Source organism: Anoplophora glabripennis, unplaced genomic scaffold (assembly GCF_000390285.2).
Source record: "Anoplophora glabripennis isolate ALB-LARVAE unplaced genomic scaffold, Agla_2.0 scaffold287, whole genome shotgun sequence".
Lineage (NCBI taxonomy): Eukaryota > Metazoa > Arthropoda > Insecta > Coleoptera > Cerambycidae > Anoplophora > Anoplophora glabripennis.
The window spans coordinates 373,743-400,505 of NW_019416441.1; the positions used below are offsets into that span (position 1 = coordinate 373,743).

The 26,763-nt window shown below is 32.8% G+C and overlaps 1 protein-coding gene across 1 annotated transcript in view; it reads left to right on the forward strand.

Annotated features, from left to right (window-relative positions):
• The window catches only part of LOC108905130, a 127,636-nt gene that overhangs the window by 18,265 nt on the left and 82,608 nt on the right, over positions 1-26,763 (forward strand). The window contains exon 3 of the mRNA XM_023454565.1: positions 22,906-22,912. Within this exon, the coding sequence (XP_023310333.1) occupies positions 22,906-22,912 (7 nt within the window). The remainder of the gene's footprint in view (positions 1-22,905; positions 22,913-26,763) is intronic.

Below are 26,763 nucleotides of genomic sequence, written 5' to 3' on the forward strand. Positions count from 1 at the left end.
GAGCTGAAATTTTTACCACTTATTAAGGGTGTAAAAAGCCTAAAAAATTCTGAATTACAAGTGTCTGCGATGAAAATTGCATTAATTATTAGCAATTGAAGAAAGCGGACAATTTCGACCATTTTTGAGCTCTTGCGCATAAACAAATTATCGGAATTTAATCGGACTTGTCTTATTTTACAGATTTATTTAATACCTACCTTTTTTGTATAAACCTTTTTTCTCTATGAATAACAGTTTTTTTACGCAAGTCAAAAAACCACTTTTCCATAATTTTGACCATTGTTTTAACAAAGTTTCCCAACTAGTCTGGAGTTGATTTTTTAATATTTTGTTTATAACACGTTTCGGAACAATATTCCGCAGAGAAACTTCTAATAGTATTTTTTTCCCGAAAAAAGCTATAATGATTGGCCTAGATTCACAAGGAATGAATAGGTAGGTCGATTTGTGTAAAGATATACTACTATCTTCAAATAAAATTAAAATTTGAACATGTAAATAGACCAGATGATATCCCAACTTTTCTAGTTAGAGACTACACCTCGTTGCTGCTGAAACACCCACACCTTTAACTTTAGAAACATTTATATCTACTTATTGTTAGAAAAATTCTAGAATCGGTAGTATACATACATGAAAAGGGTGCAAAAATAATGTAGTGGACAGGTTACAATAATTAGTTGTTTTGTTAAAATACATATGAAAATGTTTAGTATGATGAGACAGGGACGAATTACTCTAACGTCATGATTTTTTACATAAAAATAGTTCTACTGTATCAAATTTATTTTTAATAATGCAATATTACAGATTTTTCTAATGCGTTTCACCAAGTTGACCATAAATATGCTGGTTTACTAGTATCACTTTTAAATCTTTTCTAATTGTACTTTGAAGTAACACAATACAAGGTGTCTATTAAGTAGAGGTCAAAAATCCAGAGGCGTATTCTGTGACCAAAAATAAGGGTTTTTTGTTATGTAAATGTTACTGTCCAGCTACAGCGTGTCAAAAATTTAAAAAAAAATTGTTTTTAATATTTAATTTCTAAACCGCTTGAGATAATTTAACCAAATTCGGTGTGCATATTCAGTATGAAAGTAGGTATGAAACAAAAAATTACCAGCTTTAGAAACTTAACCAATGGCGTAGGTGTGGGTATCATCGGTGATTATTTGCCCAAAAAAAATCTTCCAGGAATTGGACCTTTCTTAAATGAGCCTGATTCCGAAAGACGTTGAAAAATATTTCTGAACATTATTGGATTTGGGTTGGATGATTTGGATTTCCATATAAATTCGCCTAGCCACAGCATTATTAAAACTTAATCTTTTTAAAAAATGAGCTTAATTTGACAATACACAATATTATGACGGCTTCTTATTATTGTTTGAAATTGACATGAAACTTTATTGTAATGACGACTTAAAGTCATATTGTAAAATCCTACAAAACAATTATGCTGCTTTTAATGTTTTGATATTATTCTTCAGTGATTTTGTAAGGTGGCCATATTCCTGGCCGAGAAATAATGAAATTTCTGGCGTTTTTAGGTACTGAAATCTTTAAAAGTAAAACGTGCAGAACAAAAATAAGCACAAAAATAAAATCCTTGATGTTTTGTTTATTCATTGTTACCGTTTAAATTTACTCAAATAAAATAATAACTAAAAAAAAAGCGTTTGTAAAACATGCGTTTGCTGTTATTCTAACCCCACATTTTAAGAATTATTTTCACGTACTTATAAATAAAAGTAAACAATTTTATATGTAGGACTAAGCAAGTAAATGTTATAAGAATATTTACATGTGGAATTATATATAAAAAAGTTAGTATTTTCGTAGATTTCAGTACCTAAAACCTTGATGGTTTGATCGTTTTTTGTACATGTTTATTCGTTTTACTGCGGCGTCTTTGAAAATACTCAGGTGGCATGACATAACATTCCTATTATTTGATGAGCTTTAGATTATTCAGTTATTAAATGTTTGAAATTATTTGTCTTTGCGGAAAACACTATTTAAAGAATATGGGGCCCTTAAATCAAAACATATGCTACACACATTATATGTTTTAAAATTTTTGGGAATTCTTTTAAGTATTTGGCATGTAAGGAAGAGTAGGTTTTCAGTAAATAGTTTACAGGATCGTAGGGTTTTGTAATCACTAGAAGTTATGCACTTTTCAATTTTCTTCGTAACGATTTATTCCAGTTATTCGAACATATACCGCTAAATATTCGTCACAACATGTAGTATTTACATTATGGAGCCCCTCGGCATTATCCTATTGAAGTTAAGAATCACATGAATATTATATTTCTCAACCGATAATATGGACGAGGCTGCTACGATGTATGGCCACCTCATAGTCCGGATTTAGATCCAATGGACTTTTGCTGCTACATCAAACAACTTGTGTATACAGGGACCGTAATTAATACTGAGAACGAGTTATGGCAAAGGATTATGACTGTAACAGTTCAAAATTTCCATCTCAACTTTATAAACGCAAGAAACACCTTTTTAAAACGATTTTGAATATGCAGTGAAATAAAAGATGGTCACTTTAAACATTTAATAGTTAGTACCAACGATAATTCCTATGTATCAACATGTAACAATATTTTCTTACACTTCATATTTTTAATATTGATTAATATTTAACCGTTGTTTTGTAAATTCTGATTTGTTAGTTTCCGGAAACATGATTATAAACACTTTTGTCGCCACTTTGTGACGTAGAATCCAGCATAAAAATTTACACTCAAATTCAGAAATTGGTAATGTCCTGTAATGGCACAAAACGCGTTATATTCCGTTATATTTGTGGGCTATAAATCCGATAATAACCGAATTTAGATATACGCTTTGACAATGTAATTAACTTTTCCGTTACGTAAATCATGAGTGTCGAAAATCCATATAAACTGATTATTCGAGTTTATCTCGACTTTCGACATATTTATAAGCTAGACTGTTTACTTTTCATTGCGAGTAGGAACCCGTCTGTCTAGACCGGGAAATATGGCCGGCTTTAGAACGCGCTGGGTGAAAAGTTTTGATTAATTATGCCAAAAATGTGTCAGGTTGAGTTAATTTTCTCTTGGTTCTGAAATATGGTCGCTTGATTTACTCAAAACTTCAAACTGACCGAAACTAATGAACTAACTAGAACTAACAGCAAACGTACTTTTCTGATTATCTAACGTAATTGGGTTTTTTATCACTTTAAAAAGAAAACGACGTTGAAATATTATACTCCAGTCGGCAGAGGCCGAAAAGTTACTGTTGGTGACATTTTCTTGATAACTCGGAAATAACTACACAGGAATACTTTAAATAAGAAATACAATAACAGGCTAATTTGCTGACAAAGTATCTTATCAGGAAAAAAATTATTAACAATTTAATCGTGAAAAAAATTTTTTTTAGTAGTTTTCTTTAAATAACTCAGCGGGATGACTTTGTACGAAAAAATGCTTAGGACATGATTTTGTTCGTAATAAAAATAGCTACAAAATGGCGGTGGTCCGATTACGAAATTTGCAATAACAAAGCCGTGAGATTGAAAAAACGGTATAAAACGTCAATTTTTTAAAGTTGCTGTAAAAATGTCAATTATAAACAAAAAGTGATAAAACTTTCGAAAACTATAGTTCAATATATATACAATAATGACGCTAAAGCCGAAAATCAGGAGAGCAAAACTTTTTGTTCTATAAGGTGTTATACATTCATCGGCATCTGAAACTCGAAACTTTGCCAAATTTGTTCGAAGCTTTGCTGACACTTGAAATTTGGTACACACATAGTGTAAATATGCAGAAACCAAAAGCAATTTGCAAAATTCAAGTATCTTCATTTTTGCAGTTTTGGTAAGGTTTTATACGTCACCCTAGTTTTATACGTCACCGTTTTTTTAATTTTTGGACGTATATTTATGTATATTTATAAAATATTCCATTACGGTAGATTAGCCAGCATAATTACCTACAATTAAAAAAAAATATATTTTCATCGTTTAGATCCTAAGCTACTTAACATTTTGCGCCTATTAGCCGTAGTCGTACATTATTCAACATATTAACATAAAACAAAATCGTACGTGTGGGGTAAACCTTTAACTTTAAGTAAACAATTGTTTGTGTACTGTTGCATATTTCTAATAGTATACAATCGCCGAAGAGCGGGGCTCACGCTCGGAAATGAAAAGTAAAAGATTTACCCCACACGTACGATTTTGTTTTATGTTAATATGTTGAATAATGTACGACTACGGCTAACAGACGCAAAATATTAAGTAGCTTAGGATCTAACCGATGAAAATATATATTTTTTTAAATTGTAGGTAATTATGCTGGCTAATCTACCGTAATGGAATATTTTATAAATATACATAAATATACGTCCAAAAATTAAAAAAACGGTGACGTATAAAACTAGGGTGACGTATAAAACCTTACCAAAACTGCAAAAATGAAGATACTTGAATTTTGCAAATTGCTTTTGGTTTCTGCATATTTACACTATGTGTGTACCAAATTTCAAGTGTCAGCAAAGCTTCGAACAAATTTGGCAAAGTTTCGAGTTTCAGATGCCGATGAATGTATAACACCTTATAGAACAAAAAGTTTTGCTCTCCTGATTTTCGGCTTTAGCGTCATTATTGTATATATATTGAACTATAGTTTTCGAAAGTTTTATCACTTTTTGTTTATAATTGACATTTTTACAGCAACTTTAAAAAATTGACGTTTTATACCGTTTTTTCAATCTCACGGCTTTGTTACCGCAAATTTCGTAATAGGACCACCGCCATTTTTTAGCTATTTTTATTAAGAATTATAGTCCAGTTGGTAGAGGTTCGGCGTGTGTCAAACCTTGATAACCCGGAAATAACTACACAGGTCTACTTTAAATGATGAGTACAATAACAGGCTAATTTGCTGACAAAGTATTTTATCAGGAAAAAAAGTTATTAACAATTTAATCGTGAAAAAAATTTTTTTTAGTAGTTTTCTTTAAATAACTCAGCGGGATGACTTTGTACGAAAAAATGCTTAGGACATGATTTTGTTCGTAATAAAAATAGCTACAAAATGGCGGTGGTCCGATTACGAAATTTGCAATAACAAAGCCGTGAGATTGAAAAAACGGTATAAAACGCCAATTTTTTTAAGTTGCTGTAAAAATGTCAATTATAAACAAAAAGTGATAAAACTTTCGAAAACTATAGTTCAATATATATACAATAATGACGCTAAAGCCGAAAATCAGGAGAGCAAAACTTTTTGTTCTATAAGGTGTTATACATTCATCGGCATCTGAAACTCGAAACTTTGCCAAATTTGTTCGAAGCTTTGCTGACACTTGAAATTTGGTACACACATAGTGTAAATATGCAGAAACCAAAAGCAATTTGCAAAATTCAAGTATCTTCATTTTTGCAGTTTTGGTAAGGTTTTATACGTCACCCTAGTTTTATACGTCACCGTTTTTTTAATTTTTGGACGTATATTTATGTATATTTATAAAATATTCCATTACGGTAGATTAGCCAGCATAATTACCTACAATTTAAAAAAATATATATTTTCATCGTTTAGATCCTAAGCTACTTAACATTTTGCGCCTGTTAGCCATACTCGTACATTATTCAACATATCAACATAAAACAAAAACGTACGTGTGGGGTAAACCTTTAACTTTAAGTAAACAATTGTTTAAATTTACTGTTGCATATTTCTAATAGTATACAAGCGCCGAAGAGCGGAGCTCGCGCTCGAAAATGAAAAGTTAAAGGTTTACCCCACACGTACGATTTTGTTTTATGTTAATATGTTGAATAATGTACGACTACGGCTAACAGGCGCAAAATGTTAAGTAGCTTAGGATCTAAACGATGAAAATATATATTTTTTTAAATTGTAGGTAATTATGCTGGCTAATCTACCGTAATGGAATATTTTATAAATATACATAAATATACGTCCAAAAATTAAAAAAACGGTGACGTATAAAACTAGGGTGACGTATAAAACCTTACCAAAACTGCAAAAATGAAGATACTTGAATTTTGCAAATTGCTTTTGGTTTCTGCATATTTACACTATGTGTGTACCAAATTTCAAGTGTCAGCAAAGCTTCGAACAAATTTGGCAAAGTTTCGAGTTTCAGATGCCGATGAATGTATAACACCTTATAGAACAAAAAGTTTTGCTCTCCTGATTTTCGGCTTTAGCGTCATTATTGTATATATATTGAACTATAGTTTTCGAAAGTTTTATCACTTTTTGTTTATAATTGACATTTTTACAGCAACTTTAAAAAATTGACGTTTTATACCGTTTTTTCAATCTCACGGCTTTGTTATTGCAAATTTCGTAATCGGACCACCGCCATTTTGTAGCTATTTTTATTATGAACAAAATCATGTCCTAAGCATTTTTTCGTACAAAGTCATCCCGCTGAGTTATTTAAAGAAAACTACTAAAAATAAAATTTTTTCACGATTAAATTGTTAATAACTATTTTTCCTGATAAAATACTTTGTCAGCAAATTAGCCTGTTATTGTACTCATTATTTAAAGTAGACCTGTGTAGTTATTTCCGGGTTATCAAGGTTTGACACACGCCGAAGCTCTACCAACTGGATTATTAAAAAAGTAACCACTTGCGTCAAAAGGACCGGTTAAGGGGTTGACATTATAAATTTAGTTTTACCTAACGAGAAGTAATTTTTAAAGTTGCTTTTTACGGACATTTAAAAATTTGGTATAAATCAACACATCAGTGACAGACTGACAAAAAAATGTAGGTTTACGTATACAGTATTCTAAAATGTCGGTAATGTTATAGGTCTGTCAAACATGGCTCAACAAAATAGAAAATTTCTGTTTACTAATTGACCTTTATTTTAGGTTTTTTTTTTAAATCTAAACTGGAAAAAAAATGAATTTTGTTCCATCATTTTGGGACACAGTGTATATAAATTAAAAATCAATCAGAAACTACAGGGCGATCTAAAAATTTTTACTGGAATTTACTTCTTTATTATTAAGATATATAAATGGGCAGAATGTAATCTACTGACATGCGTAATAACATATAAGTCCTGCAAAATAAGAATATGCAATCAGAAAAACAATTGAACATCAATTTAAAACGATATGGCCCAAAAAAAACGTATTTTTGTACCGAAAATTATTTTCATGATACCTCGATTATATTGGCATTCATGGTATGTATGAATATTTCCATTTTAACCATTAATTCGCTTGTACAATGACAAATCACATTATTATACAGTGTGTCCCAAAAAAATTTGTACTTTTCAAGATTGTCCTATCAAAAGTTTCAGACAAAAATTATTAATTACAGATGTATTGGAATCTTTTTTGTGGACACCCTATATATCGCTGGATGCATAATTAAAAATTCTAGGTCGTGCAAATATACAAAATTAGTCAACACTAAATACTGATGAAATAAATTTGCATTCAAACCGAAAATTCAACAAGCGAATGACTTGACGATCATCCAGTGTTTCTAATGCGCCCTTATATCATTTAGTGCAAGATAATACACCCTGTATTTCTGAAAAAAATGATTGTTTTCAATATATTTAATATTAAGATTCCGCAAGACTTTTTACATATGTCTACATATTGTCTCATTATAATATCTTAACAGTGAAAAAGTACATCACCATAAGGAAAAAATGAATAGACGAGTTATGGGGATGGTTATCCTTAAGTAAAACACTCTATAAGTTCGTATTTATAAGGACAAACTAAGTAGAACTTAATGAGCGAATCATATTTAATTTTAGAAATTGACGAAATATATTTTAATTTAATTTATTTAGTGATTAGTGCATATTGAAATTTTATCTAATAGAGCTTTTCTAGTTATAGACAAAATACTCTCAGTTCATGAGAGAATGGATTTTTAGAACACACCGTATAGGCATATCGAACTTCCTCACTTATTGACAGTTTAAAATTTCCACCAAACGCCAAGTAGTTATATCGAGGCTGACAAAGCGAGATAATTTCGCCTCAAAAGTTTTTGAATGGAACAGCAATCTGGGCCTCACGATAAGTCTCTCTAAATTTGTTTTTACTTACGTAAATTATTCTCGATTTACATAATTGCTTTTCCCATCAAATTCGCTGCTCCTAGCCACGAAAACGTGCGAGCAATAGAGAAATACCTCTATTTTCTCTATCCTGAACACAGCGAAAATATAACTTATGCAAATTATTTCAAAATTTGAGTCAGAGATGTCTCATACTACGAGCGCTGAAGTTAATGCCATACCTTTTGGCTTGTGAAATGTTCAAGCAGAAAAACACCTTTGGAGATTTGTTTCTAAAAGACTACTGCCATATGAAAGTGATTTATATCAAGAAGCGAATAAGTTAATGATCTTCAGAATCGAATTAAAAAAAAGACGAAATACATCATTATTGTATATTATGTATATTGTATCTCCTTATGTATATATTTTGTCGCATAATAAATAATATACTATTAAAATATTTAGGCAGAGAAATTTCCTGTAAATAAATTTTTAAGGATTAAGGTGTGTCAACGAAAAAATTTTTTTCTTTTTTATCTTAACTGTAAAGTCTAACTAGGCATTAAAAAAGTTGTTTGTTTGACTCTCCATCTCCAAACGTGAGTTAACTTTAGAAATCATTTTTCTTTATAAACGTGTTCGGTTTTATAAGTAAGCTACGGTCCAACGTATGACCTGAAAAAAGTTGGAAAGTTGTCAGGCAAAAATTTATTTAGAAAAAATAATTTACTTTCGTCTCTTGCATTGTACAGGTCAAGGCGTTGTATTTACTTCATTTTTGAATATAAATATGGAAATCTAATGAAGATTTTCATTCGTATGATTTATCTTCTAGATGATTTCGCAATAACACTTTTAATATTATTTGTAGAAGTCGTACTATTTAACAAATGTTTAATTTTAACATCATTTAAAAGGGTTTTATTATTAAGATGAAATGGGAAACGGAAATATTTGACTTGTTGCGTGAATCTTTTAATTCTTTTAATTTTCATTTACATGGATCTTCCAATTTTTAGGGCTGTAATTTGATAACCCACATTTATTATTAATTTCAGCGAACTTCAAGCACACACCTACATAGTCTGGAAAATCCCGCATATGATGGGGGATAATTTTAAGGGATTGACGAAAATGTAAACCTGAAATGAGATTTATACACCGTGTACCAAAATGATGGAACACATTTTTTTCCAGTTGAATTATTTTCTGCAATATTTTCTATTTTTTTAAGACATAGCCACAGACCTTATGACATTACCGACATTTTTAATATAAATAGATCGCCCTTTTAAAGACAAATTCAGCAATATGAGAGACTTTTTGTCTAAAAATTGAGGAACAATAATTTAGTACTAGTTTTTATTTTATTACAAGAAATGTTCAAAGTGGCCCCAATTAATCATTGCACAATGCCCAATTCGGTGTTCAAAGTTATCAATTACATTTTGAATATCATTTGGTGTTATGTTTCGAACTTCTTCTCTGATGATACGATTTTTCAATCCTTCGATAGTGTCTGGTCTGTTCACATAGACTTTGCTTTTCAGATAACTCCACAAAAAAATCTAGTAGGGTTAAGTCAAAGGAGCGTGGTGGCCATTCAAGCGACCCTCTTCTGCCTATGCATCGATTTGTGTAAACTTTGTAAGGATACCACTTTTGAGATTTCACATTTCTGTGAACTGAGAACTTCGACAAATTGAAGTTGACTGAGATAGATCTAATGGATCTGTGAGTAACCGCGAGCATCACATTTTGATGGTCATTTCCGCTTACCGTTCTTCGCCTTCCTAATCCAGTTAAATCTTTTATAGGTACTTCTGGTTTATTAAAATTTTTGGATACTTTACTTATGGCAGCTCGACTAATTCTCTGGTCTGGTCTTTCAGCGATTTCTTAAAATCTGAACTGGAGAAAAATATGAATTTTGTTCCATCTGGGACACAGTGTATTGATGTTCCACTCCCACGTTCCCTTAGAGAAAGCGACACCAGTATTTCAGTAAATTTTTATGTAAAAATTTATACAGGGTAGCCCATCGAAAACGTACCGCAAGGCATTACAGGGTAGTAATGAACTTTTCGGCAAAATTCAAAAACAGGTAAAGTTTGCTTCTGAGGGGGACAACTTTTGGCGCAAAAAGCAATATCTTCAACCACCTAAGTGGGGGTGCCATCCCCCAAATTTTTTTAAATGGGAATGGGGGTCAAGTGGGGGGTCATTAGAAAGGGCTTTTAATTCTCTATACATCGATTCTTACTTTTTGAAAATCGATCCATTATTTTAGAAAATATGCAGCTTTGAAAATACGAACAATATTTTTGACGAGAAATGCGAAAATCGATTTAATTTTACTTCAAAACTTACGGTATTAGCTTGGTAAATTCCTTCAAAAGAATTCGCTGTTTTTTTTTCTGATTTGCGAATTCTTTAGCCTGATTTTGGTGAGCAAAAAATTGTCCGCTTTTTGTTTCGTATTTAGATAGGCCACAAGAAGTTGCTAGATAACTGTCTTGTGACTTGTAGTTGAAGAGTACCAATACTGCCGAGTCTTTTAAATTGATTAATTATGGTGTACTCAATTCCAGAAAGAGTAGAAATTATTGAGCTTTTTTTCAAAAACAATGAATGCGGAAATCGGGTCGCCGAACTGTTCAACCAACGGCATCCTGAGAAACATGCGTCTGGAAAAATTGTTCGCGAATTGGTGGCCAAATTTCGCGAAACTGGCTCCGTTCATAACAAAAAGAGGCAGGTTGAAAATCCGGTACTAAATGAACCTACGGAAATAGCGGTATTGGGGCAAGTGGCAATGGATAGTACGCTGAGTACAATGCAATTGGCTACTGCGACAGGAGTGAGTCGTACAAGTGTCCAACGAATATTAAAAAAATACAAATTCCATCCTTATAAGATTCGGCTAGTGCAAGAGCTAAATGAAGACGATTTTGATCGTCGTTTGCAATTTTGCGAAATAATGACTGAACGAGCGATAAACGATAATTTCCTCTTTAATGTGTGTTTTTCGGACGAGTGTACGTTCTTCTTGAATGGTTTAGTGAATCGCCATAATTGTCGTTACTGGGCTGATACCAATCCAAGGATTTTCCATGAGACACACTCCCAACACCCCCAGAAGTTGAATGTATGGGCAGGTATTTTTGGAAATTCCATTGTAGGTCCTTTTTTCCTTCCTGGAAATTTGACAGGCGATATGTACTTGGATTTACTACAAAATGTCATCGACCCAGCTCTAACAAATATCATAGAGGACGACCCTGCTTACAATGAACACGAACTGATTTTCCAGCAAGACGGAGCTCCTCCACATTACTCGCTCAATGTGCGCAATTACCTAAATGAGACGTTTCCAGGACGCTGGATAGGACGAAGAGGTGCAATTGAGTGGCCCCCTCGGTCACCCGACTTAAATCCTTTAGATTTCTTTCTCTGGGGGCACATTAAAAGCAAAGTTTACAGCACTCCACCTGATACCTTGGAAGATCTGCGAGGACGAATCATTAATGTATGTCGCGAAGTAACACCGCAAGTGCTCCAGAATGTTCGACAACGGTTTGAAGACAACCTGTATCATTGTATGCAAGTTGGCGGACAACATTTTCAGCATTTACTTGACTAATACCGTAAGTTTTGAAGTAAAATTAAATCGATTTTCGCATTTCTCGTCAAAAATATTGTTCGTATTTTCAAAGCTGCATATTTTCTAAAATAATGAATCGATTTTCAAAAAGTAAGAATCGATGTATAGAGAATTAAAAGCCCTTTCTAATGACCCCCCACTTGACCCCCATTCCCATTTGAAAAAATTTAGGGGATAGCACCCCCACTTAGGGGGTTGAAGATTTTGGTATGCTTTTTGAGCCAAAAGTTGTCCCCCTCAGAAACAAATTTGACCTGTTTTTGGATTTTGCCGAAAAGTTCTTTACTACACTGTAATGCCTTGCGGTACGTTTTCGATGGGCTACCCTGTATTTTATTAATTTACACAGGATGGAAAATAGAAGGTGCTTCTAAATGACTGTTCTTTGAGAAAGGATTTTGTATATTTTTCGCCTCTAGGGATTTTACGACCTTTTTCAACAACAGATTGTTCGTTTTTTATCTCGATCTCGTGGGGAAATATTGACTGAGCACTAAAATATAATTCAGTACATGTATAACATATAGAACATATGGAAAAAAATATGTTTAACATTTACGTTGATATAATACGCATACAAATAATTTACTAAACGCAATATTCAAAATCAACAACAAATTTTATGCAATTTAAATGATTTTTAAATGAAAATGTTTCCTTAATTTTTATTTATGTATATTTAACTTCTTGTATCTTGAAAACTGGGTGTTGTAAGACCGATTACTTTTTTATTTAAAATGTTCAATTCATAGTGTGGCACAAATAAAATTGGTTTATTATCAACATTGTGGAGTGTTGTCATTCAAAGATTTTAAATAAGCGTATGTAATAAATTCAGCTATAACTGTGATTAAAATGAATAGTAAAGGTTTATGGTCATTTCTGGCTAATAGTGAAAACAGTTGACACATCACATTTACGATCAATAAAACTGAAGATTGACTTACACTTTAACGAAACAACAATAAAATGTGTTTGTGACACGATTTTGTTGGGTTGGAATTTATGTAAGTGTAAAAGACATATTAAAAGTGAAGTATATTAAAATAATTGACCCTTACAGCTGCCATACTGGGTAATTTTATTACATGGACTAATTTTTTTATGTTTAGTGTGTATGATATTGTGTGTGCCAATACCCCGAAGTAAAAGATTGTATAATCACGTGGTAAAAGAAATTGTGCTACTACCGACTCTTGACTATATACACTATAGTCAAAGCTACTGATTTATAAACGTATTTTTAAGGGAGATCGCTATAAATACACATACACCATTTATATAGAAAATAAGACACTTATAGAATAAATAACAACAATAATAAAACATGGAGCAGCTTCCTAAATTAACGGGAACCAACAGGAGCAAATTTAGTAACATGGGGTTGCTTAATTAAATTCTTCATGCTTTCCTGCTTCTCAGCAGTGGTAATAAAGTAAAATACGGGAAGATGAATGTTCTCGAGGAAACTGTCGTTGACTTTTTGCAGTATCTCTTTTAAGAAAACGTATACGCTTATTTATGTCCAAGATAAAAGGCAATAACTGTGAATTATTAAAAAATTCCCAATTACAGCCGAAGGTACTTTTTCGCAAAAGATATAAACCTCCTCCGTTTCAGTTTTCTTTAGTTAAATTTACGTTAGCGAGGCAAGCCAAAGGAGAAATTTTCCCAACAAGTCGATAAACTTTGAAAGCTCTTGTGTCGCGAAGGAAAACTTTTGATGTAGCCGGAAAAGTTATTTTTACATTAAAAAATTGCAGCTTTGAAAATAGGAAGCTGAAATTTAATAGATTTCCTGCAATGCATCTCAAAGTTTTGTTCAGAAATTCCTAATTATTTGCAAGATTTTAACTTGGTAAACTTTATATTTGTAAGAACTTTTAAATAATGATTAGGTACTATACAGGGTGTGACAAGTAGTATGTTATTTTTCTCACTTAATTTTTTTATGAAAAAATAAATTTTTGCAAAAACTATCAAATATTTTGCAATTTTACAAACGTGCACTTATTTTACTTGCCAATTACTATACAGGGTATTTCAGGATTAAATCGACAAACTTTAAAGAGATATTCCTCATAAAAAAAATAAGACAAAAATCAAGTATACATTTTTTCCAGAGACGCTTCATTTTCGAAATATAGGGCGTTAAAGATTTTTAAAAAAAATCGAATTTTTTAAATAACTTCTAAATGAAGAAGACTACTTAAGCCAAAGGACCCCGCACAAATCTTATGGAAATTGGGTCCCGGTCAAATTCGCTGAATTTTTGATATGTGATAGAGTTCATCATACTGGTCAATTGTCTCAATGGCCACAAAGCTCAAAAATGGATAGTTTGGCCGGTACAGAGCTTTAAAGCTCCGAATATCCTCCACGGATTTATGTATATGCGCAGTGTGTATAGACTTTTGAAATAGCCTATTTCATTTTTTTTATTATCTAGGTTTATATTTTTGAGGTTGCTGAATTCAGATCTGTTGTTAGATTTTCAAAATTGACAGTTGGCAGCTGTCAAATAGCTGTCAATGTGCTATAATAAAGCCAAAAACTTGTTTTTTNNGAATTGTGCGAAAACTATTGCACCTACAGCGCCCACTTTTGGCACACTTTTAAGGTATGACAAAACCCTCAACTTGTCATAGGTTTTATAAAATTTTAACAATAAATGCGATAGTTATAAACAAATTAAAAAATGGGCACTTTTCTTGTTTTTTGCAATAATTTTTTTGTTTATTAACCGATTTTAATTTAACAAGTCCCATTTTGTAAAAACGTTATTATTTTCGTTAAAACTTATGGTTTTTCCTGCAAAGTGAAAAAATTGTTTTCCTCACTGATTTGTTTAAATAGAAAAGTTAGCTAATAAAAATTTTTGACTCACGAGATGAGAGATGTCTTGTATTATGTTCCTTTAGACAATTTTACAAAATTCTCGCGAATAGGACTTTTTTCTCTTTTAATTTCGCTAATTTTCCTAGTGTACGTACAAATTGTGCGCGAATTACAAAAATAATTGGAAATATTCGAAACGTCTACCGAAATTTTGACTTCTTTTTTCGATTCGAAAAATGTAGATTTTTTTCATATCGTTGAAATTTAATCGGAATGGCATAATTGCCATTTGAAAGCTGACATTTTTTCACGAATTTAAACAAAAATGTCCTACCGATTTTTTTTTAAACTTCTTTTACTGTAAAATCATTGCGGACTATTTTTTATATTGAAAGCATTGAAAAGTATTCAACTACAATGTGTGTAAATTTCAGACTAATATTTATAAATGAGATCGTAGCGATTTTTTGAAAAAAAAAATCCCAGCATCTGTTGTCCGTAGGACAACATGTCTTTTTTCGACAAACTTTAGCAAAAACTATCGAAATATTTTGCAATGCTCTTATTCTACTTGCCAAGGACTATTATTATATTCTGAATCTGATATATTTCTATTCTATATCTAAATCTCTATAATCTCTATATTTCTGAATCGTAAAAATATCTTTTTTCGTTTTAAAGTTATAGAAGATTTTAAAAAAATGCCATTTTTAGCCGTTTTTTTTTTGCAATAACTAATACATCTGTTTATCAATTAACATCGGGCTAGGCTGAAATTTTTTTTTATGAAAAGTTCCATAACTTTTGTCTAAAACATTTTTTTCTAAAACGTTTAGTTTTTTCTAAACGAAAAAAACTGTTATTTGCGAACTTTGGACGCCATTTTGAAAATGAAGTCCTAACTTTCAGCTAAGGTAAAGAAGTTCATTCAATTCTACGGAATTTTTCATAATTTTTACATGTGTTTGTTTACTGAACTAAATTTTAGCAAAAAAACGAGGTATTTCCGACAATTTGACTGGCCTATTATTTTATGTTGTGAATGGGTGAATAATAAATTACACAAACTAAACAACTATCTAAATTTAAAAGAAATTTATACATTTAAGATATTTTTGGGCTCAACGCATAATTATAAGGTAACAACATCTAGATGCACTTTTGAAAAGTCTGCAACGAAGTTTACTAACCAGCTATAGGCAAAATGCAACTAATTATACCAAAAACTGAGATGAAAACAGATCAATATGTCGCTTGCCGGTATCTCGATAAACAAACAGGAAAAAATATATCTAATATCACTACTTTTAAGTCAAGATCAAATCCTAAATTTCTTGATATCAACTTTTATCTTAAATGTTCGTTGGTAGGACTCAATACTGAAGAGTTATCGGGGGGTGCGGGTCTTTCTAGGACATCCTGTATCACTCTGAACGTAATAGTTTTCCATTTTCACGCTCAATTACTTCCGGGAAACAGAAACGTTAGCCATAGCAACCTACTGGCATTCTAATACAGTGAAACAAACAATATTCTTATCATTAGCTTCCCTGGAAAGACTTTTAATAAAAAAATACGAGGTAGGTCAGGCCAACTTTGCTCAACTTCCTATTCGCTTCGCCGATCAAACGAGCGCCAAGAAGTAACCTGAGGCTATATTAGAAAATGAAGTTAAAACGGGAGGTGCATCTAATTTTACGTCAAATACTGCCGAAATGAAATCCGAAACGGAAAGACGTAAGCAAACTCAGTTAAAGGATGAACTTGAGGAAGTAACGTTCAGAAATAACTTAATAAATGTGTTACGCGGAAAAAAATGGATTGTAAAAAATTACTACATTATTCTGGTCCTCACTTTTGTGCAAAAAAATATGTCACAACTGTAATCATTTATAAAAAGTATTTTCGATAGTTCCATTGTTACGTGAAAGCAATACAAGTAAATTAATCCATTGAGTGAAATTATTGAGTACTTTTTCACTCAATATTGAGCATTTTGATAGTTTTACTTACTTGCAATAATATTTGAACTAAAACTGGTTATTTTCACTCAAATATAGGTACCGGTTAAATAAATTTTGCAGATAAACTCGTATTTGGTGCACTTGTAGCTAAATCGGAGTAAACGTCTTCATTGTTGGGTGACCCCACCCCATTCTATGGTTGTCGTGCGTTGCCTTTGTTTATTCCTATCGTCCCCATTAGGTCATCTCGTGGTGTGGTGTATGGCGTGTAGTGCTGAACACGTATCCGTTAATCCGGTTATTTTGGTGAAAATTATGTTTAAATGCAGTGTTTTGATTGCCTTAATTAAAAATAATAGTGTTGTCTCGTTTCGACTTGAAAATATATTATTTTCTCGGGCTACTCGCTTGGCTGCTAAGGCAGAAAAAAAAACAGAGAGGCAAATCAATTAATTTTTACATCTTATTACCTACCCAAAATATATACTTACACCTTTGAGGGGTTGTTTTTCATGTGGAGGACAAAAACGGCCATCGACTGGCTCTGAAAGTGGCTCCGGACTGGCCCCGATTCAAGCTACCAACAGTTAGCGGTACTAATTTATTATCATATCATTATCACACATGTAAAGAAACAGATTTTAAAAAATATTATCTCTATAGATATTTGTAATCTTGAAAAATGATTTTCCATGTTCCCCCTGTATGGTAATTTTTGCAAGGTGTTTTATCCGTGCACTAGTTAATTTTATTTAAAATTTCGAAACCTTTGTCCTCAATGAATACCTATCAAAAATGAATAGTAAGTAACTATCCATAAAAATCTCATTCCCAAATCAGGCGATACGTTAGGTGAAACATTTTAAATTTAAAACATACAAGCAGGAGAAAATCTGCCTTCAGCACAAGATTTGTACGTATATATTTCTCCGTTCCTGAACTTTGTCTCGTGCGGATTCATTCTTCGAAGAGATACCCAATTCCATTTTTTTCTGGATTTGATTTTAAAAGGGTGGCGTCGTGTGAGGAGAACAAGATAACATCAGCGCACAAAGGCCGTAACAGTATTTGGCTTTACCCGGTTATATTTACACGGTGTCAGGGAGAAACCGAAATAATTTCATCAGTGGGGAAAGGTGGTTAATCGCACCAAACGTTTACCTTACGAGGTAATTGTTGAAAATTGAAATTTCCGAATTGAATTTGTTAGTTAGTGTCATGGAAGTCGATTATTTTTATTACGTTTATAAGTTGGATTAGCCATGAAACAAAACCTTTAAGCAAACATAAAAATTTATTCAAATTATTCAAAAGAAATGGAATATAAAACAATACGCGCTGAATCAAATAAAGTCTGTTGATCATTCAAGTTTAAGTTCAAATAATTTTTGGAAATTTGTTATTTCAATAGGAATGTCACAGCCTAAAATGATTAAAGAAATACATTTAACAACAGGTTTTGTAATATTTCTATTATTTTCAATGACGTACATTAATTTCCAACATCTACTTTATATTTAGAGATAGGTTTATTTTAACATTTTTAGAAAGACAGATTTTCACCGATTACAAAGACATAGGGTTTGGTGGGTCTGCAATATTTCGAAAAAAAGCGGTTATTCGCGATATTCAAATGCTTAGTACAGAAAACCAGTTCCATTTTTTTGTAATACTTTCCGGAAAGTACTTTTGACCAATAACAACAACAAGAAAATGTATACATTGTGAGGAATTTGCATTTTTTTTTTCATTGCCGTTCATTCAAATAAAAATTTGACTTTTTCGTATATTTTTTCACTTTCTACGAGACCACTTCTCCTTGTAAGCTTTCTGAAAACTCTTCAAGATTTTATATGCTCATGCATGCAAAGAGATTATAGTCAATGAGTGTCAAATCCGTGAACGGTCATTTTGAGCAATTTCGCTACTTTAGCTTAAAATCGGTGAAAACCTGATTCTATAGCACTTAGAAACCTCTCCAAAAAAATATGTCTTTTACTTGAATTTGATAACCTACAATGTAATATTGTCATGGTTCCCTTTTCACTAAATCCTGAAGAGAAACAAGCCAAAAATGTTAAAAAATCTTATTTTTGGGGAGACTCTCGAATTAAAATGGTTGTAACTTGGATTCTATAGCTCCTAGAGACTTCTTTAAAGAAACCAAATTGAAGGTTTTCTTCTCTACTTTAATAACCTATGATAAATTTTTGTCCTAATTTCCTTTACAATTATGTTTAAGAAGAAATAGGCAAAAAATTTGAAAAAATCATGGTTTTATCGGGATTTTCAAAAGATTTCCAATATAGGAAGCATTTTGTCGTTATTTTTTCATAAAAGTACATCTTCAGACCTTCAAAAATCGACCTGGTTATTTTCCGTAGCCCTATTATATGAGGCGCTACAGATTTTTGTCCAATTTAGATCGATTCAGACTATAGTGCGCCGTATCTGTAAAAATAAAGTAGATATTGGAAATTAAAGTACGTCATTGAAAAGAATAAAAATACTACAAAAACTTTTGTTAAAGGTATTTTTTAATCAAACTTCTTATGATTCACCCTGTACACAAGTATTCCGACACATTTGCCCAACCCTGTATAACGGTTATATATTATAATCTGAAACTTTCAAATATTTCGAGAAATAAGAACCTTTTACGTAATATTTTTTGTACAAAATAGGGTGATACTTGGAAAAGTAAATTATTATACGTTTTAAAATAAAACAGTTTCAGCTATTACTGTAATTTCAGTCAGTGGTATGAGGACTTCGTACATCCAGAACATGGACTAGAGTAGAACAAGACAATACGTCCGTATCTGGCTGACACGTCCTGATCAGGCCGGGCTTTGTACCTTCAAACTTAATTAAAATTTAGTCAAACTACGAACGCCCACGAGTATGAGGAGCATATTAAATTTATCGCGCTCAGGAAACAATATGATACCTGCCTTCTCGGTGTAACTGGCCACCACAAGGCAGTGGATTAAAATTTAGATAACTGAAACAACCGCCGGGTGTTGTAGTTGTACTACCTCACAACCAGTAAACCGAGCGTAGCGAATATTGTAATACCGATCGGTATTAACTGTCGGGTTTTAACTAAAAAGCGAAGACAATGTTCTTCTCTCTGGGAAACAGATTAAAAGCCAGGTGACTTCAGCAGTAAATTATTATATAAAATAATGCCCAACACGGGTGGTGTGCGCAGGTTATGGAATAAATCTTAAGTTAAAAGTTTTGTGAGAATTTACAGTAGCATAGTGATGAATATTGTAACAAAATAGAAAAATAGTTGTGCAAGTATGACAGGTCTTTCAAAGTTATTTGGAAAAAAACGAAACAACTTATAATAGAGTCAAGTTTTTTAAACCTACTTTTTTATTGGATTTATACGAAATTTTGTGACATTCTGTATTTTAAATATGAATTTTCTGTAACGCCTTTTTCCACTTTCTCTCCTTTTATTCTGACCTATATAATCCACGGCTTTACACTGAAAGCAATTACAGGCGACATNTCAAAAATTCAGCGAATTTGACCGGGACCCAATTTCCATAAGATTTGTGCGGGGTCCTTTGGCATGACACATCTTATAAGATACCACTTTTCCATAGAAGTAGAAGTCCCGCAAGCAACCAGTGGCGGAGTTATGGGGAATCAGACTCATTCAATTACAAAAAAATTAATACGGCCCTACTGCAAATAAAAAATTATGCTGATTTTAGATAGAACAGTGTGTTATTGACAAAAAGTGTACATTCACTTTTTTTTCTAACTCTTATAGTTTCATGGCAAAATTGATTTTTCGGAAGGGTGCTTCTGGATTCTGTCGATAAACTTTAGGAAGACGTTCCTCATAAAACCTAAAAAATATAGTACCTATTAAAATTGATCTTAGTCTCGAGTCTGTGTGAGTCAAATAAGCCTTTTTGTCTCCCCTTCCCTTGGGTTTAAACAATAGTATTAAAATTATTTAGGAAATGTCTTCGTTTTTGAGATATAGTGTTTTTTTAGAAAAAAAAATGATGAAAACAATAGAAATATTTAAGTACCTAACATCTAATGTGACTATGTCGTAATGCGACAACGTAACGACAAAATACTCCTAATTTTTTTCAGGCGGTTTGTAGTCACTTCATTTATTTGAGTTGTGCACTTTTAAATAAAATAAAATGGCAAACAATACATGAAAATTTATTTGTAAATTGAAACAACCAAAAAATTACCAATTAATATTATACCTAGACAAAGCGAAAAGTGAATCAAAAATGAAATGACTGTAGACAAGCACGACATCTTCTAATTATAGAGTAGTGGCTGATCGACACTGAACTGGAGTTAATTCTCGACACGCTTGGACTATTCGCTGTCATAGATCTTCTAGGGTATCAACTGGCACCTCGTAGACTTTTTGTTTAACAGCACCCCAAACGAAATAATCCATCGGTGTCAAGTCTGGTGAACGTGCGGAACACGCTGCAGGTCCTCCACGACCAATCCATCTCCTGGGATAATTAATGTTTAACCACTCCCTAGGACCTCTACCAAAATGGGCAGGACAACCATCTTAGTTGAAACCAACTGTTCATTCGAGTATTAAGCGGAACATCTTCTAATAGATCTTGAAAACAAAACCATTTTCAAGGAACTCGGTAAACATGTCAGCACTTAACCGATGCGGAAAGAAGTAGGGACCAACTATAGTGTTGTCCAACACATCCCACCAAACGTTACATTGGAATTCATGCTGAAAACTATGTTCCCTTACCGCCCGTGGATTCTCATAGGACCAAATATGGTTGTTCTGCGATGAGGAAATCTTACTGCATATTCACGGCGAGTTTTATTATTACGCTTTATCTAATGGATAATTTATGTAACAAAATAACATTTAAAACGTCAAATTAACATTGCTTGACAGCAGCCTACTCGAAAATTTTTGTTAAGGTTCATTTTAAAGTTTATCGACAGAATCCAGAAGCACCCTTCCGAAAAATCAATTTTGCCATGAAACTATAAGAGTTAGGAAAAAAGTGAATGTACACTTTTTGTCAATAACAAACTGTTCTATTTAAAAACGGCATGATTTTTTATTTATTAATTTTTTTTATAATTTAATGAGTCTGAGTCCCCATAACTCCGCCACCGGTTGCTTGCGGGGCTTCTACTTTTATGGAAAAATGGTATCTTATGAGAAGATGTGTCATGCCAAATTTGGCTTAAATAGCCTTCTTCATTTAGAAGTTATTTAAAAAATTGGAATTTTTTAAAAAATCTTTAACGTCCTATATTTCGAAAATGAAACGTCTCTGGAAAAAAATGTATACTTGATTTTTTTCTTATTTTTTTTTATGAGGAATATCTCCTGAAAGTTTGTCGACTTAACCCTGAAACACACTGTATATCCTGAGTGTCGTAAAAAAAACTTTTTTCGTTGTACAGATATAGAAGTTTTAAAAAAATGCGATTTTTAGCCGTTTTTTGCAATAACTAATATATTTGTTTATCAATTGACATCGAGCTGGGAATTTTTTGTTACAAAAATGTTTCTCTAAAACATTTTTTTTAATGAAAAACATTGTTTTTTGCGAACTTTGGACGCCATTTTGAAAATGATGCCCTAACATTCAGCTGTGGTAAAGTAGTTCATTGAATTCTACGGATTTTTTTCTAATTTTTACGTGTCTGTTTACTGAACTAAATTTTGGCACATAGAAACCTAATTTGATTGGACTTTTAGAACCATAACGTGCCTATAACCTGGAAAGTTTTCGTTTCAAAAGAGATAAATTCTTAGAATCCGTTAGATTTCATAGAAATCAATACCTTTTTATATTTGCAGGAGACAGTACGTGTTGAAATATAATAAGCCCATTCTTCGCAAAAATCATTAATCTTTCTATACATAGCCCAGTAACGTCAAACGATCAAGTCGATTGAATTGTCCTGTACTTCACGAGGAACATGGAAAACGGTTTATAAAATCTTGGGGCCTTAAGTATGCCATCATCATTAATACCCCTGTGTCCGTGTTATTCGATTGCCCGACGCAATTGTCCAGGATACATTTATCATAATTTTTAGCTAAAGCTGCTTGCTTATTGGGACAATTTATGTTTATTAACGGGATAATATGGGTTTGTAGGCAGGCAGATTACGTATTTACGTACGAAAGATTAACTTTTCCTAATTCTGTTGTTCCATAAAGGTTCTGCTTTTTCTTTTTGTAGCGAGAAATCGATACTTGATATATTTTTACATGGAATTTTGTTTCGTGCCACTGTACAGGGTGTCCCTAAATTCATGCAGCAAAATTTGGTCATAGATTCTTAAAATAAATTTAGGGGACCCGTATTTTTTATTTTTGCCAACTGGGCCCCTTTTTCGGAGTTACAACCCCCTGAAGTCTGCCCCTAAAAATAGTCTTTTTCTTATATCCCGGAACCGTGTTGTACAAGATTCACTAAATTTGGTGCACAGGGTTTTATGACATGTGGAATCTGATAGTGCTACGCTTTTTGGCGAGGAACCCCCTTAAGACACTTTTTCGTGGCCCCCCTTGTCTTTAGAGCCAAAAAAATTTGGTTGCATATTTGAATTTCTTAAAAATTGTTGGTCCCCTAGAAAGCCAATGAATTTGGAAACTTTTTTGTCACTTGGTATTTTTTTCGTAAAACGCATTGTTTTCGAAAAAAATGGCAAAATGTGATCGAATGCATATAATGATTCGTATTAAATTCTACGTATTAGTCGATGGTGGCTGGCGTTCGCAATAAACAAACAAATTTATTTTTTGACAGTTATCAACTTATTACCTATCTTTTCTGTATTTGTCGAAACAATGGTACATTTTCCACTCAAGAAATGGTCCAAATGCACCTGATTTACGGAGAGGCCCGTGTAAAATCACGTCTCGCGTCGAGAATGTACGCTGAAGGATTTCCCCAACGAATACATCCATTCCATTCGATGTTTCGCGTGTGCATCGGCCCAAAGACCCAATGCAGGAAGACGTCGTTTGCTAACACCCTATCAAGAAGGAAATATCTTGAATTAAATTGAAGAAAAGTCATTGGCAATATCGATTCTCGATAACTGTTGGGTTAGAATCGTCGGGAGATAGCATTATTTGACCACAGTTGCTCCCTGGTCTAAATTCAGAAATTTAATTGTATTTGAATAAAAAAATAAACAAAAAAAGCATTTTATTATATTTAAATTGTTTTTGTGAAGTTTTTCTTAATAATTCGGTTCTTAAAATTAAATTTAATCAGAAAAAGTAAAATAACACCAGTCAATTCCGTAAAATGTGTTCAAAGTGTGAACTGTTTTGTTCAACACAAACCCGCAGACGTAATGCAAAATTTTGTCGTATTTTCTCATGAATATTGGGTATCTGTCTAATTTCTTCAGCCGCTGCAAGAATTCGTTCTTGTAGTCGTTCGCGAGCTCTAATTGGTACGGTATAGACGCGATCCTTCATGGCTCCCCAGAAAAAAAAAGTCCATGGCGTTTAAATCCGGAGAACGGGGGGGGCCATGCTACACTGGGGGAATTGTTGCCGATGCAACGCCCTGGAAAATTTCGATTTAGCCACTCGGTTGCAAACCGACCCCGGTCCGGTGGGGCACTATCGTGAATAAACCAAAAATTTTGTCTAATATCGACGGGTATATCTTCCATAAGAACTGGTAGTTCATGTGCCAAAAGAAACAGGTAAGTTTCAGCGTTTAAACGAGGGGGGCAAGAAATGTGGGCCGATGATTCCAGCCCAAAAGTTAATTGAAAATGTATTTTGCGAATGATTCTGCCTTAAGACGTGTGGATTTGCCATGGCCCAGTAATGAAGGTTGCGGAGATTTATTATACCATCTTTCAGTTACAACGTTGAAGAGCCCATAAACCGAAATTTCTTCTTCGCGCCAAATCTTCTGGATTAAGTACCTGAACTTTTTGAAAATGAAAAGGCTTCAGTAATTGTCGTTTAATTAAACTGTGGATTCTTGTTTTGGGAATATCAAGTTGCAGTGATGCGCGTCTTATGCTTATTTCGGGGTTTTCTTCAATTAAATTGAAGATATTTCCTTCTTGATAGGGTGTTAGCAAACGACGTCCTCCTGCATTGGGTCTTTTGACAATTACAGAACCCATCTCCATAAGTTGCCGATGCACACGCGAAAACATTGAATGGTATGGATGTATTCGTTGGGGAAATCGTTCAGCGTACAGTCTCGACACGAGACGTGAATTTCCACGGCCTCTCCGTAAATCAGGTGCATTTGGACCTTTTCTTGAATGGAAAATGTCACCATTTTTTCGACAAACACAGAAAAGATAATAATCGGACAATTAATTAATGATAACTGTCAAAAAATAATTTGTTATTGCGAACGCCAGCCACCTATGACTAACACGTAGAATTTAATACGAATCACGATATGCAAAAATACCAAGTAATAAAAAAGTTTCCAAATTCAATGGCTTTCTAGGGAACTAACAATTTTTAAGAAATTCAAATATGCAACCAAATTTTTTTGGCTCTAAAGACAAGGGGGCCCATGGAAAAGTATCTTAAGGGGGTTCCTCGCCAAAAAGCGTAGCAATCAGATTCCACATGTCATAAAACCCCTGTGCACCAAACTTAGTGATTCTCGTACAACAGGGTTTCGAGCTATAAGAAAAAGACTATTTTTTGGGGCGGATTTCAGGAGGCTGTAACTTCGAAAGAAGGGGCTACTTGGCAAAAATAAAAAAATACGGGTCCCCTAAATTTGTCTTTTTGTTACTTTCTTTCCAACCATATAAAATCTGTATGCCCTTGTATATCGAAATTTTTGAGAAAAAAATGAGAAAACTTTCACATTTCGCTTTTTAGATTATATCAAATAGAAGGTGCTGCAGAAAAACAAACATACCACTAGAATCACTAACCTTACACCTTCAGTATCTAGCAACTACAAATTTGCAGATCACTGTGCCAGCGGGTACATGCGCCAGTAAACATAAAATAGCAATGATATATCCTTTGTAGATTGTATCCTAACTTCTACAATTTATAAAGTGGCAAAATACGCCAATAAACAAGGATATCAGCGTTCTAATACCCAAACCATGCCCTGTAGACCCATATATCCATCCGAAGACGGGCGGTACGCCCACGCGACATCTCATTTGAATTTCTGACGAGCGATCGCAAGATATCGCACTTCGGGGAAAAGTAGGATTCCTTCATTTATTCGTGTTCATTAAAGATTCATCAAACACCAGCGAGATGAGCTAATAAACAATGGCGTAACCGTACTCGGCGTCTTATGTGTCTCTTAGTGTTGAAATATGCAGCTTGGAATTAAATTCCAGACAAGGAAATCGGATACACAATAGCAAAGAAGTTAATTATTAAATTGATTAAATTTGTCTACAACCAATTATATTATAATTTCACAGTTTTTAAACGTATTATCTAGAAGGCATATTCTTTCATAAAACTGATTTTTAACAGCGTACAGGTTGTTTCAAAGCATATGTCGGAAAATGAAGGGTGTGATTCTGTGGCCATTCTAAGATGTCTTTCAGTTTTTTTACGATATCTCAGGAACTGTTTGAGATACAGAACTCAAATTTTATCCACGTTTTATCATTAATATTAGCTACTTTCGAGCGTTAATTCAATTTTTATTCATATGACAGTGGCGGAGATTTTAGCATTGCGTGAGGTTCTTTTCGCCCTAATTTTTACTCATCAAAAAACTGAAACAAAATCTTATTTTTGACACCCTATACCTCGAAAACAGTGCGTTTGCGGATCCATGTTAACAATTTTTTTTTTATTTTAGAAATTCGTGAAATTTTTCAAAATTAATTACATGATTATTTTTATGATTCAATAATTTGAAAATAATTTATGAATTTTTACTTTAATTTTATATTTAAATCGTAATTAAATAACTAACAAAATATTGAAAAAACAAGTTTACTTTGACTTAATATGTAAAAAAATAACTTTTTAAATGAACGATAGCTTCATTTATTTATTTAATAATAGTAAAATAATTCCGAAATTGAAATTTTAATTAATATTTCGTTTAACAATAATTTTTGTGACATTTTTGTAAAATAAAAAAAAATTAAGTATAAAAGATGCATTTTTTCTGGGGTTCAGGGCTATTCTACGAATTCGTAAATATGCCCATTGTTATTTTTTC